This window comes from Neoarius graeffei, chromosome 8 (genome assembly GCF_027579695.1).
Source record: "Neoarius graeffei isolate fNeoGra1 chromosome 8, fNeoGra1.pri, whole genome shotgun sequence".
NCBI lineage: Eukaryota > Metazoa > Chordata > Actinopteri > Siluriformes > Ariidae > Neoarius > Neoarius graeffei.
The window spans coordinates 24165440-24179854 of record NC_083576.1 but is presented as its reverse complement, the minus strand read 5'-3'; the positions used below and the strand labels follow the sequence as shown (position 1 = coordinate 24179854).

The 14415-nt window shown below is 39.5% G+C and overlaps 1 protein-coding gene across 3 annotated transcripts in view; it reads right to left on the bottom strand.

Moving 5' to 3' along the window:
* The window catches only part of znf185 (zinc finger protein 185 with LIM domain), a 46037-nt gene extending 34626 nt beyond the window's left edge, over nt 1-11411 (bottom strand). The window contains exons 1-14 of one of the 3 annotated variants that reach the window (XM_060927481.1): nt 11251-11411; nt 9470-9520; nt 9043-9163; nt 8827-8931; nt 8672-8698; nt 8521-8577; nt 6231-6278; nt 6015-6095; nt 5743-5823; nt 5410-5469; nt 5252-5299; nt 2640-2738; nt 2466-2519; nt 1539-1646 (exon numbers count right to left, since the gene is read on the bottom strand). In XM_060927481.1, the coding sequence (XP_060783464.1) occupies nt 1539-1646; nt 2466-2519; nt 2640-2738; nt 5252-5299; nt 5410-5469; nt 5743-5823; nt 6015-6095; nt 6231-6278; nt 8521-8577; nt 8672-8698; nt 8827-8931; nt 9043-9163; nt 9470-9479 (899 nt within the window). In that variant the 5' untranslated portion in view covers nt 9480-9520; nt 11251-11411. The remainder of the gene's footprint in view (nt 1-1538; nt 1647-2465; nt 2520-2639; nt 2739-5251; nt 5300-5409; nt 5470-5742; nt 5824-6014; nt 6096-6230; nt 6279-8520; nt 8578-8671; nt 8699-8826; nt 8932-9042; nt 9164-9469; nt 9521-11250) is intronic. The other 2 variants (XM_060927482.1, XM_060927483.1) reach the window with 2 other exon arrangements.
* Nucleotides 11412-14415: the final 3004 nt, after the last annotated feature.

Below are 14415 nucleotides of genomic sequence, written 5' to 3'. Positions count from 1 at the left end.
TGGACTCATGAACTTTAACATTAGCCAATGTGAGAGAGGCCTTCAGTTGCTTAGAAGTTACCCTGGGGTCCTTTGTGACCTCGCCAACTATTACATGCCTTGCTCTTGGAGTGATCTTTGTTGGTTGACCACTCCTAGGGAGGGTAGCAATGGTCTTGTCTTGAATTTCCTCCATTTGTACACAATCTGTCTGACTGTGGATTGGTGGAGTCCAAACTCTTTAGAGATGGTTTTGTAACCTTTTCCAGCCTGATGAGCATCAACAACGCTTTTTCTGATGTCCTCAGAAATCTCCTTTGTTCATGCCATGATACACTTCCACAAACATGTGTTGTGAAGATCAGACTTTGATAGATCCCTGTTCTTTAAATAAAACAGGGTGCCCACTCACACCTGATTGTCATCCCATTGATTGAAAACACCTGACTCTAATTTCACCTTCAAATTAACTGATAATCCTAGAGGTTCACATACTTTTGCCACTCACAGATATGTAATATTGGATCATTTTCCTCAATAAATAAATGACCAAGTTGAATATTTTTGTCTCATTTGTTTAACTGGGTTCTCTTCATCTACTTTTAGGACTTGTATGAAAATCTGATAATGTTTTAGGTCATATTTATGCAGAAATATAGAAAATTCTAAAGGGTTCACAAACTTTCAAGCACCACTGTATATTATAAATACAGTGTATGCATGTACCTGCATCCCAGCTACAAATCCACAAAATAAAATTAATGTACTGTATGTATTTAATACGTAACAGCAAGTTGGCCTTGTGGTTAGCGTGTCCGCCTCTCGATTGGGAGATTGGGAGTTCTACTCACGGTTGGGTCATACCAAAGACCATCATAAAAATGGTACCTACTGCCGTCTGGCAAGGCATGTTGCAATACAGATGCGAGTGGAGAGTCAAACTCTCGTGGTTACTAGAGGACTAGCCCCTGCCCCACCCCCTGCCTCCCACTGTAACCCTAGCTATGTAATAGGAGATCGGCACCGCCATATGGTGCGGGAAGGACTTTCGAATTTCTTTCTTTTGATGTATTTAATATTATATAAAAATGGGTAAGCAATTAGATGAAAAAAAAACAGTAACTCTGTTTTCCTATGGGGTGTATAAGCACCACTTGTCCTCTTAGTGGGAAGAGTCACTGCAAAATGCGTTATTCTGACTGATCATCCTATAATGAAACTTTTCTATCCTGATGGGCGTGATCTCTACCAGGATAACCCCATACACATCTATAGGATATGAGGATTCGTTGAACGGTCTGATGAGAATGATGAAAATGATGGAAATCAGATATTATAGCCTAGACTTCAACCAAATTGAACAAAGTCAAGACAATGTTCTCTACCATCATCAAAGCATCAACTGAGGGAATATCTTTAGGAAGAATACTGTTCATTGATTCCTCCAGTACAGTTCCAGAGACATGTAGAATCTGTATCCCATGATTGCAAACCTTGTGGATTATTTCTCCTTTTATTTGTCACTCATCTATAATCTAAAAGAAATATAATGTATGTACCTTGCTGTGGGAGTGGAATCTGGCTCGGGCTCAGTTTTTTCAGATTTCTTTAAAGCAGCAACTGGAGCAACAGAAGTGGCCTGAGTAATCGTCTCATCATTACTGACACTGTTTCAAATAAATAAAAGACATTGTTATATCTTAAAAGAATATACATGAATCCAAACATATTTTATATATTTAAAGTAACATATAACTAAATTGGAAGAGACAGAGGCAGATCATTTTATCAGTCTCTATCAGTAGAATTCAAGTGATTCGTTTTTGTATCTACACCGATCAGCCATAAAATTAAAAACAATGACAGGTGAAGTGAATTATATCGATTATGTTGTTATGATGGCACCTGTCAAGGGGTGGAATATATTAAGCAAGAGAACAGTCATTTCTTGAAGTTGATGTGTTGGAAGCAGGAAAAATGGGCAAGTGTAAGGATCTGAGCGACTTTGACAACGGCCAAATTGTGATAGCTAGATGACTGGGTCTGAGCATCTCCAAAATGGCACATCTTATGGGGTGTTCCCGATATGCGGTGGTTAGTACCTACTAAAAGTGGTCCAAGGAAGGACAACCAGTGAACCAGCAACAGGATCATTGATTTGCATGGGGCACTTGGCTAGCCCATATGGTCCAATCCAACAAAAGAGTTACTGTAGCACAAACTGCTGAAAAAGTTCATGCTGACACCTTTCTGTTTTAGCCAGCATTCACTTTTTCAGCCTTCCCATCACAAGTCTCCCCGCTCTCCCCTATTAGGATTTGATTAAATTTCCCTTTCAAATGATCAAAAGTGAAAAATTCTGGACCTGCATATGAGCCAAATGGTCTTACATTCACTTCAGTGTCATGAACAGAAATCAGCACTGGTGCATTAATACTGTAATGGAACAGAAGCTTAGATGAGAAGTCCAGATGTCATTTTTGTACCTGGTGGATTCTGGAGTGGTCAGCAAAGTGTCAGAGAGAGCAGTGAGGGTATCACTATAAAAACATATTTAAAAAAATATTAAGTATGACCATCATGGAAATATATCACAAGATAAAATTTTATTATTATTAGTGTCTATTCCAATTGTAATATTAAATATACATTTAATAAACCTTTGTTTAGGTGCGGGCTCTGGTTTGACTCTTGGTTTCAATTCAGGTTTTGCAGATGAGACTTCTGGAGGTATTGGCTCATCAACACTCATCTCCACACTGTTGATCGACAAGGCAAAGGTTCAGTGGTGTTTACCAAAAATAAACTGTGTGGTTAATTTTAGGAGCAATGATTGAAATGATTACACTTATCAAAAAGAAGTATACTTCAAGTTCATTTTATTAAGTATACTTAAGTAAAGTTAAAGTATATTTCCTTAAGTATACTTTTGTGTACCAAGTATACTGATATCAATGTACTTAGAATATACTTGTAAGTAAACTAATCTAATACTTCTTGGGACTAAATTGGCCCACTTTTAGTTTATAAAAAGTATACTTTAAGTCTAAGAGCAGTAAACTTTGAGTATACAACTAGTTGTTGTTTTTTTTATTTTGTCCTGCAAGTATACCACAAGTAAACTATATACTAATAGTTTACTAGTTCTATACTTGTAGTCCACTCTTTAGTTTACAAAAGCATACTTCATAGTACACTGGAAATATACTATTGGTTTACTTGTTACACACTTCTAGTCCACATTTTAGTTTATAAAAGTATACTTTATAGCGTATTTGAAATATACTATTAGTCACTGGTTATATACATCTAGTCCACTTTTTAGTTTTGAAGTATACGGCAATTACCCTTCTAGGTATACTATTAGTTTTCTAGCCCTAACCCTTACCTCATGCACACTACCAGTGGACAACTTAAGTGTTTTGTACCTTAAGTTACAATGAAGTTATAAAGGTAAGAATTCACAAAATAATAACAGATACTCAGGATTAAGAACATATTCATTTTCTTTAAAAATCAAAATTTAAAGCAACATTGTATTAAATGCCAAAGTATAAAAACATGGCAATGACAACCGAAATTGACATCCAAGCTCTAAAGAAAAATAAATAAATTTAAAAAAATTTTAATTATCCCACTCAGGAGAAATAAAAAACAAACAAACAAAACAAATGGAACCACAGACATACCTAAGAGTCAACAATGCTGAAGCACAACTACAGGGCAAGTACACTTAAACATCTCATCTCATTATCTGTAGCCGCTTTATCCTGTTCTACAGGGTCGCAGGCAAGCTGGAGCCTATCCCAGCTGACTACGGGCGAAAGGCGGGGTACACCCTGGACAAGTCGCCAGGTCATCACAGGGCTGACACATAGACACAGACAACCATTCACACTCACATTCACACCTACGGTCAATTTAGAGTCACCAGTTAACCTAACCTGCATGTCTTTGGACTGTGGGGGAAACCGGAGCACCCGGAGGAAACCAACGCAGACACGGGGAAAACATGCAAACTCCGCACAGAAAGGCCAGCCACGGGGCTTGAACCCGGACCTTCTTGCTGTGAGGCGACAGCGCTAACCACTACACCACCGTGCCGCCACACTTAAATATCTCATCTCATCTCATTATCTCTAGCCGCTTTATCCTTCTACAGGGTCGCAGGCAAGCTGGAGCCTATCCCAGCTGACTACGGGCGAAAGGCGGGGTACACCCTGGACAAGTCGCCAGGTCATCACAGGGCTGACACATAGACACAGACAACCATTCACACCTACGGTCAATTTAGAGTCACCAGTTAACCTAACCTGCATGTCTTTGGACTGTGGGGGAAACCGGAGCACCCGGAGAAAACCCACGCGGACACGGGGAGAACATGCAAACTCCACACAGAAAGGCCCTCGCCGGCCCTGGGGCTCGAACCCAGGACCTTCTTGCTGTGAGGCGACAGCGCTAACCACTACACCACCGTGCCGCCCACACTTAAATATAAGGCACAAATATTTTAATACTTTATTACACTTTTGTTAAGTATATCTTGATCAAAAGTTTAAGTATAAGCTAAATATACTTAGACTTTTCTATATACTTTTCAGTATAAGCCAAGTATACTTATCTCATCTCATCTCATCTCATTATCTCTAGCCGCTTTATCCTTCTACAGGGTCGCAGGCAAGCTGGAGCCTATCCCAGCTGACTACGGGCGAAAGGCGGGGTACACCCTGGACAAGTCGCCAGGTCATCACAGGGCTGACACATAGACACAGACAACCATTCACACTCACATTCACACCTACAGTCAATTTAGAGTCACCAGTTAACCTAACCTGCATGTCTTTGGACTGTGGGGGAAACCGGAGCACCCGGAGGAAACCCACGCGGACACGGGGAGAACATGCAAACTCCACACAGAGGGCCCTCGCCGGCCCCGGGGCTCGAACCCAGGACCTTCTTGCTGTGAGGCGACAGCGCTAACCACTACACCACCGTGCCGCCACACTTAAATATAAGGCACAAATATTTTAATACTTTATTACACTTTTGTTAAGTATATCTTGATCAAAAGTTTAAGTATAAGCTAAATATACTTAGACTTTTCTATATACTTTTCAGTATAAGCCAAGTATACTTATATATAACTTTATTAAGTATATCTCTGATAAGTAAATAAAAAGTAAACTGAAAGCGTACTCTCTTATTTTTAGTTTAAAAGAAGTATACTAGAAGCACACTTGAATAAACTTCTTTTTTGCAAGGGTAGGTCTACCTCTGTTTAGGAGCAGAGTCACCGTCTTCCTCCTCAGTAATAACTACCCTACACACACAGAGAGAGAGAGAGAGGGAGGGAGGGAAAACAAAGCCATCAGTGACAAAGCAAACCCTGATTTTCAGACATGTGACCAAGCCACAAAATGTACTTTGTACCTTTTAGCAACAAAAGCTGTGGCTGGTGAGGCAGAGCTGTCTGTATTTCCTGAAGTTGACCTTAAAAGCAACAAAAAATCCTTACAGATAGATTTTTTGACAATAATAAATTATATAAATTGATAAGGAGTGTGAAAAAAATCAGGAGAATATTTTTGATAAATCTATAATCCTGTATTTATGATCCACTATTGTAAAGAAAAGGCAGTGAATTACATGTCTAAAAGGCAATGTACTGTGAAAATAAATGCCATGCCTAGATGAAAGATTTTTGGCAAAAATGGTGCTTGAGGAACATCATACTACTTTTCAAAGAACTGGAGCAAAACATACTCATATTTCTTTGCAGCTGACAGCACATATGATCTCTGCTTTCTTGCTGAGGTGTTCAGTGTTTTGCTGGCTGCCTCTGTCCTGTACACACACACACACACACACACACACACACACACACACACACGCACGCGCGCACACGCGCACACACAGAGAAAGGAAAAACATGATATCAGGCAGTAAGGTTCATGCCTCCTTTTATTAACAGGACCACTGTGAACAATGACATCTATTTAAACAAAGCTGCACGTGCAGTTTGAAGCTCCTCTCACCTCTTCTCCATTTCTTCTGTGCTGAGTGATGGCTCGGATGGCTTTGTTCTCTCAGTGCTCGAGCGAACCGTGTGAGGAGCTCTGAGAACAACATGAGAAGAGCAATTTACTAAAACAAGCCCAAATGCTGCTTTTCAATATGCTTGAAGCCATATGGCTTGCATCACAAATCCTCAATCCTTTATTTGCATGAATTAATGAATTTCGAGCACTTACATTTTCTTGTATCCTTCAGAGGTCTTTTTGGTGAAGCCAGATGTTCCACTGAAACAGAGTAAAAACAGGGGGGAAAATCCTTGTTAGCGCAACTTATCATAAATTACCATTTTATAAACGTTATACTTTCTTTGGCAGCACGGTGGTGTAGTGGTTATCACTGTCACCTCACAGCAAGAAGGTTCTGGGTTCGAGCCCAGTGGCTGATGGGGGCCTTTCTGTATGGAGTTTGTATGTTCTCCCCGTGTGTGTGGGTTTCCTCCGGTTTCTCCCACAGTCCGAAGACATACAGTTAGGTTAACTGGCTACTCTAAATTGCCCATAGGTGTGAGTGTGTGTGTAAATGATTGAGAGGAGAAAACCTCTATAATAATCCAGTAGAAGGAAACGGGAAAACACTAGTGTAATTCTTCCCTAGAGACTTTGATGGCTGATGCCATCAGAATGGCCACGTCACTGTGCCAGATAGAGAGTTTCTTTAGATCAGTTCTGTTTTTATGATGAATGTACAGTACTGTCCTGTGCAAAAGCCTTAGGCACATGAAAAGAAGGGCTGAAAAGCAAAGATGCCTTCAGAAATAATGAAATTAAACATTTCTACATAACTTTATATATACTAAAGAGCAAAAAATTGTAATCAACTAAACAAAGTCATTTCCTGGACAGCATGTTCCTTCGTAAAAATGTATCCGCAATCTCAAATACACTTTGTACATTTTATAAGGTAATTGGCTGGAGTATCTTGGAGAATCTGCCACAGTTCAGTTTCTCTGCAGATCTTAAATTGCTTCTGGTTTTGCAAGGACAGTCTTCATTATATTTTTTGTTTGGAAAGTATAATGTATATTCTTCTATCCACATTCACTGGATATGAGCAATTGCACACTCTGATTGGCTACTCTACTACTAAGCTATCAGCTCATATACCATGAGTAGAGAAAAACAAAATGGCAGAGCGTGTTGCTGAACCAATCGAGGACAAAATAAAAACTCTACTTGAAAACAAAACCCCCAAAAAAGCAACAAAATATGGAATAAAAATATTTGATGATAAAAACGTATCTTTTTTATTTTTCAAGAATTATTATTATAGCATTTTCCACAAATTGCTACTGTCATTTCACTGGTTTGTTTACATTCTAAGTGGAAATCAGTCACGGTCCTGGGGGCCTCACCCCACCAGGACAAGGAACTGTCTAACCTTGTCAAGGTGTGACAGCTTGTTCCCACCTGGTGTCTGCCCAGGTCTGGTGCATGGGAGACCTGTAACCCTCGGGGGGCTTATGACATCAGGGAAGTACCAATTATCAGTTCCATCTAGCACACCAGCGTGGTACAATGTGGCAAGCCCACCTGCTGGCAGTTAGGAAAGAGACATCCCCCACATACTGTCTGTATAATAAATAGGTGGTTGGGCTTCGGGTTAGCAACCTGTTCCTGGAAAAAAAAAAAACATGCTACTAAAACAGCTCAAAGGTTGTCAACTTCAAAGCAGTCTGGACGAAAGTCGTCTCCAGCCGGAGACAGCAGGACAGACACCAGTGAAAGCCTCATCAAGGAAGCTGGTGCCCTGAAGACCAGAGTCCTGTCTGCAAAAACAGTTTCATGTATTGGATACTGGAATGTAAGGACACTCTAATTAAGCTGGCTGGGACATGTTGTCAGACTTCCGCCAGAAAGACTTGCCAGCCAAGTTCTCCAATGGAACCCCCATGGGCAGTAGCAGATGGGGCGTCCAAAGAAGAACTGGTGTCAGACAGTTGAGAGGGACCTCCGGTCACTTGGCAAGGGATGGAGAGATGTGTTGCGGCTAGCCGCAGACAAAAACAGCTGGACAACCTTGGCCGCCTCATGCGTCTTAAAACACAGGAGCCCCTAAGTAAGTAAGTCTAAGTAAGTGGAAATTATTTTGTCAGACGTTTTGTATAAAGTTTTTATCGAATTTGCAAAAAATAAAAATGCTCCGTTTCTCAAAATCCAGTTAATGTGGATATAATAAAACAGTTATTCCATTCAATCTCATTGTACATGGTTTATAGCCAACTCAGTGCTACGCACCTCGTCAGCTATCAGCTCATGTATGACTCAATTTCAGGGAATGTAATATGCGTCTTTCCTTGCTCACATACAAACTTTTTTTTTCTGGAACATTGAAGTAATGTTTGGAAATTTAATGTTTTTACTGATTCAATAATGCAGAATTCATAAACGAAACATCTATCACAAATTTTTGTATTAAACTAAATTAGAGTGTCGAGGTAGTGATAATCTTAAAAAGGAGTTTGCGTACATGTAGCCATTAGTGGATGATGAGGCAGGTTTGGTGTCCGTCTTTGTGAAAACACCCCTGCAAAATAAATATGGTTCATAACCCAAACCCAAAGCCCTTTGCCAAAGATACATTAGTATGACATAAGAAACTACTATAAGTTCTGGTTTACCTGATTATGTATCCAGATGTTTTAGAACTGTTAAAAAGATAAAGTCATGACAATCAATGTCACTTTGAAGTCACTTCAAAAACTTAAGTCTCAGGCTGGACATTCTCAAGAGCTCTTAAATCTGTATGTAGCAAATCTGAAGCATGGGCTCTCACCTGTCTGTGTTCGATGAAGTTTGAGGTTGTTGTTCAGTAGGTGTGTTATCAGCTACGGGGTCACTGACATCGCTGTTGAGACGACTTGCACGTACCTCTGCAATCCTTCATTTAATAGTTTGAGAAGTGATGCATGATGTATTGATGAATTAAATACATTTTTGATGAAGTCTGATCTGTTCTCTCTCTCTCTCTGTCTCACACACACAAACTCACCATGGCTTTTGCTCCTCCTCCGCCTCTGGTCCAGACTGATTATACCGTTGAATCCAACTGCTGTCTCCTTTCAGTGCAGTACGAACCTTTGTCGTGCGCAAAACAGATTGCCTGTCTCCCTCTACACACACAAACAATTGTACAAGCCAGTTATCACTTGCCAGTAGAAGAGATGTGAAAAGAAGAATGTGAATTATGTGTGTTATGTATGTACTAGAGATATTACTATTGTGTGATGTGTTACAAAACAGGTTTTGATTGTCAATACACTCTGGTTTCATACAGTACAATTTTGAATAAAGGAGAAACATCAGCATTAATTAAGATCCCATTAGTTGCTATTATTCTGGGTTTGGCAAAAAAAAGCTCCTCTACAAAGGACATGCATATTAAACTGTGTGAGAGATCAAAAATTGGTGTAGCTCACCGGTAGTCATAGTTTCAGCTTGTTATTTCCAAATTTTGTCTTTAGTTAAGCCTGGGTGGAAAAAAAAAGATGAGGACAACACAGTTTAACATGTGCTAATAAACAAAGATAGGCCAATGAATAACAGTTATTTCATCCTATCAAAAATGATCAAGATCATGATTTGAAATTGTCATTTGTTGTTTACTGGATGTTGATACATTCTTTAACACCTGTTCCGAATTCCTGAGTCATTGTTTAGCCATGCCATTGAGCCTGTCCTTCCACTTTCCCACAACAAGCTCTCTCATATACAGTATATTTTAATTAATTCTCAAAAGTGGCATTCTGTTTATGAGGGGTAATTATATTTTGGTCCAAATGTATTTTAATTATCATAAATTCACACACGTTCTACATTATTTTATAGTTAAATATGACAAATCAGCTTGTTAGGTTTTTTCCTTTCTGTTTTTACATTAACAGAACATACAGTACCAGTCAAAAGTTTGTACACCCGTACTCATTCACAGGTTTTTCTGTATTTTGACTATTTTCTACATTGTAGAATTATACTGAAGATATCAAAACTATGAAATAACAAATGGAGCATGTAAGGAATTATGTGGTAGACAAAAAAGTGGTAAAAATATATATACATATATATCTTTCATAGTTCATTGGTGGCTCTAAACTGACCATAGGTGTGAATGTGAATGGTTGTTTGTCTCTATGTGCCAGCCCTGTGATGACCTGGCAACTTGTCCAGGGTGTAAACCACCTCTCACCCATAGTCAGCTGGGATAGGCTCCAGCTTGCCCGCGACCCTGCACAGGATAAGCGGCTATGGATAATGGATGGACGGATTTTAGATTCTTCAAAGTAGCCAGCGTTTACCTTGATGACGCTTTGCACACTATTGGCAGTATCTTAACCAGCTTCATGAAGTAGTCACCTAGAATGCTTTTCAATTAACAGCTGTGCCTCGTCAAAAGTTAATTAGTGCAATTTATTGCCCTTTTTAATGCATTTGAGATCAAATGGTAAATAGTAAATCATAATAATACAGTAAACAGCCCTATTCTACAACTGTAGTAATCCATATTATGTCAAGAACTGCTCAACTAAGTAAAGAGAAACGACATCCATCATTACTTTAAGCCATGAAGTGTATTTTAATTAATAAAAATAAACAAAAACCTTTGAATTAAAATGTGTGTCCAAACTTTAGCCTAGTACTGTATATCTTCATATTCCCTAGACCTACAGAACTGCATAGTTGAGTGGTTTTAGTTCCTTCACCACATGCTCATTAAAGGCTTGTTAACGAGCTCTGTGTTCATTAAAGTCTGCACTAATGTTACCCTGGTGAACCAAAACTTAAACTACTATCACAAATCACTGGAGTTACACTGACTTTTACAAGCATCAACAGACCAAGTTATCCATAGCCCTGTACAAAAAAAAAGATCTCTACAGTAAACAGAGGTGAAAGTTCAAGCATTGTGATATAAAAACCCTGGCAACAGATGAGAAAGTGTATTAATCACGTTGGCATTAATCAAACAAGATGGAGTGACAGGAAAACGATAAATAAAAGGGTAATGGTTAATAAAGCCACACAGAAGCACTCAGCCAAATGACAAATTCCTCATAATGTTTAAATATGTCCCAGTGAGGAAGGTGAAAGTATTAGACAGCTCAGCTGGTCTTTTATATTGAACTCTGAAATTTAAGTAATATTTACATAGTTTTTTAGCTGAAAAATCTCATTCTCGCTCATATAATCAACACAAACCTACCTTATCTTAGAAAACACACATCCAAAGTTGGCCCAGTAATATGTACTTGGAGCTCTTGATAAATGAGACAAAGCAGTTAACAGCAAGACTGTCTGCTCCGTGTCAGTCCGCACACGTACACATACACACTGAGGGAGGTTTGACAGCTGTCTCCTGGAGAGAGTAGATCCGGGCGTTGGCACAACTGACAAGCCCAGCCAGTTTGAGTAGCCTGGCCGCCAAAATCTGGGTGTGGATGTGTATGCATATATATTTGTGTGTGTGGGCATGCGTGTGTGTTCTGTAGAACACAAGAAAAGGAGCAATGTTTATTTACCGACTTTAGATTATTTTTTTCATGTGAAACACATTTGTCACTGCTCAGATCAAATCAAAAAGGTGATTGTGATACACATGTTGGTAGTCAACAGAGATAACACAGATTCCACTCAGAACAAGATAACAGATATATATTTTGCAAGAATAGTATTCAGGTTCAGGAAGAGTTTTGGCTCCTGTGGGAATCCAGTGAGCTCTGTTAAGCTCATTGCACATAGTGTGCATCGTCTTAATTAGGACACATCCACATGGGAATAGAGCAACATGCTAATTAATGCTCACAATATGGAGATAGTTTGATAGATAGACTGTTGGCAGAACTGTAAATCAGCAACCCTAGTTAGAATGCAAGTTGTCATATTTATGACAGAAAGATCTGCTGAGTGGCTCGCAAAAGAAAAGTGACAACAGTTAAATTTACACACTAAGTTGTACAAGTGTGTAACATACTAAGTTGTCAGTGGCAACACAACACTGAGAGAAGAGGTGTGACTACAAGAATGAAGACACACCTTTATGGCACTGAATTCTTTCCCAGTTCAAGGCAAAAGGCAGCTTTCTGGAATTCATTAAGATGTCGGCACTCAGATACACAGTAGGCGGGTTTCGCTCGGCCTACCACCTTCAAACAGGTCAGACAGCCTGGGCCGCTGATAAACTATTAATATTTACAAGAATGTCAGGTATCTCATTGATGACCCCCCACCCCCCACAACCACTCCAAGAAGAGGAATGGCAGAAATGTGTAACATGAAAAGCTGTGCAAGTGCCAAAAGGGACATTGTGATGTACGGTATGAACAAGGACAGTGAACAAGGTGAAAGGATTGATGACTTTGTGACTGAGGGCGTGGGCCAGGAACCTGTACTGTGTTGTGCAACACTTATGACACACATATACAGGCATGAAAACGAAGAGTATTTGCCCATCCCTAGCATCTTGAACATTCTATAACCTCATTTATCATGAAAGATTCAGATCTTTCAGTGTATTTCAAGGAAGCAGCAATTGGACAAGTTGCCAAAAAAAAAAAAAGAAAACCTGCTCAGAGGCCCAAGGTAAATCAGTCAACTATAAGAAGAGGTATGAAAAGCAATTAATACACAGCCTGTAGTGTAAACACAGCGGACCCATATCTTAATACTTCCACTCCTATATTTAGAAGATTTTTCAGTTAGCAGCAAAAATAAAAGGAATTATTATACATACAGGACACTTTTTCAATGGAATTAAAACATGTATTCTATTCCCTTCTAGCGCATTTCATTCATTTGGTTTGATAGCATGCAATATCATTAGCATATTGCTTATCCTACATGTATTACGTCACTCTACCTAGTGGAGAATGAGCATTGAATATGGGTTACGATATTGCATAGTTGTCAAGACAACATGAGACGTAAAACTTCATCGCTAGCAAGCGACTGTGACCATTTGTAAACAAACATGGCCACCAGGTTTGCTTCGTTAAATACAGAAGATTTTGAAAGAAAAAGATGCGTTGAACGCCCAAAAGGAATGTGCGTGTATAATAATAACTAGAGATCTGTGCAGGTCTGAGCTCAGCCTTTGTCTGATTGGGAGTTAGAAGCTATGGTACATAAATAGAAAAAAATAGCCCACTCAGAAATACATCAATGCCAGGATTCAAAGAGACATTGTAAAATATGTTCCTTTCCTGGACAGCACTCTAGACAGTTCGGCCACAGAGGATTACATCGTGAACTGAGGTTGTGTAATATGGCACTTATATAGTCAGTACACAGTGGCGAAACACTGCAACTGTGGAATCGCTACCTGAGGCTGGCATGCCAATTACATTCTTAAACACGCTCAAACTCGGTTAAACATACACATATACAGACAGGTGCCTCTATAGGCTTCAGCCAAAGGCTGAGCCAATAATATTGGCTGGCTTTTTTTCGTGGTATATCAAATATATTCCATCCAGCTAGCATGATATTGAACTCGTCTATGACTCATTCAATATCACGCTAGCTGAATGGAATATATCTGATACACCACTCAGTGCCAGCCAATATTATTTAAATATGACAACTATATATTTTATTTAGGCGGCACGGTGGTGTAATGGTTAGCGCTGTCGCCTCACAGCAAGAAGGTCCGGGTTCGAGCCCCGTGGCCGGCGAGGGCCTTTCTCTGTGGAGTTTGCATGTTCTCCCCATGGGTTTCCTCCAGGTGCTCCGGTTTCCCCCACAGTCTAAAGACATGCAGGTTAGGTTAAGTGGTGACTCTAAATTGACCGTAGGTGTGAATGTCAGTGTGAATGGTTGTCTGTGTCTATGTGTCAGCCCTGCGATGACCTGGCGACTTGTCCAGGGTGTACCCTGCCTTTCGCCCGTAGTCAGCTGGGATAGGCTCCAGCTTGCCTGCGACCCTGTAGAACAGGATAAAGCGGCTAGAGATAATGAGATGAGATATTTTATGAACAAATATCTAACAAAATGTCAACTGCTCATATTAAAAGTAGAGTGTATTAAGCTCCCTCAAGGAAATATACAGCATCAACTTCATGATTCCACATCTGCACTGGTCAAAGGAATAGGATCACTGGGAAAGGTATGAAAAAGGTATGATGTGCTTTTTACCATATTAAGGAAGGGATAAAACATGATAAAACATGCTGTAAGAAGAAAATAATCAACAACAACATGTCCTAAAGTGTTTTATTGTTCTTATGCCACAGTAATTTACCAACAATAACAAATTTCTATTTATTGAAGAACACGTTATAGTTTTTATCTGTATATAATACTTGCATTCTATGCTGTGGAACATCTGCAAGACAATTTAGCTCCTGTTATCACTTTATACATTATAGCAACT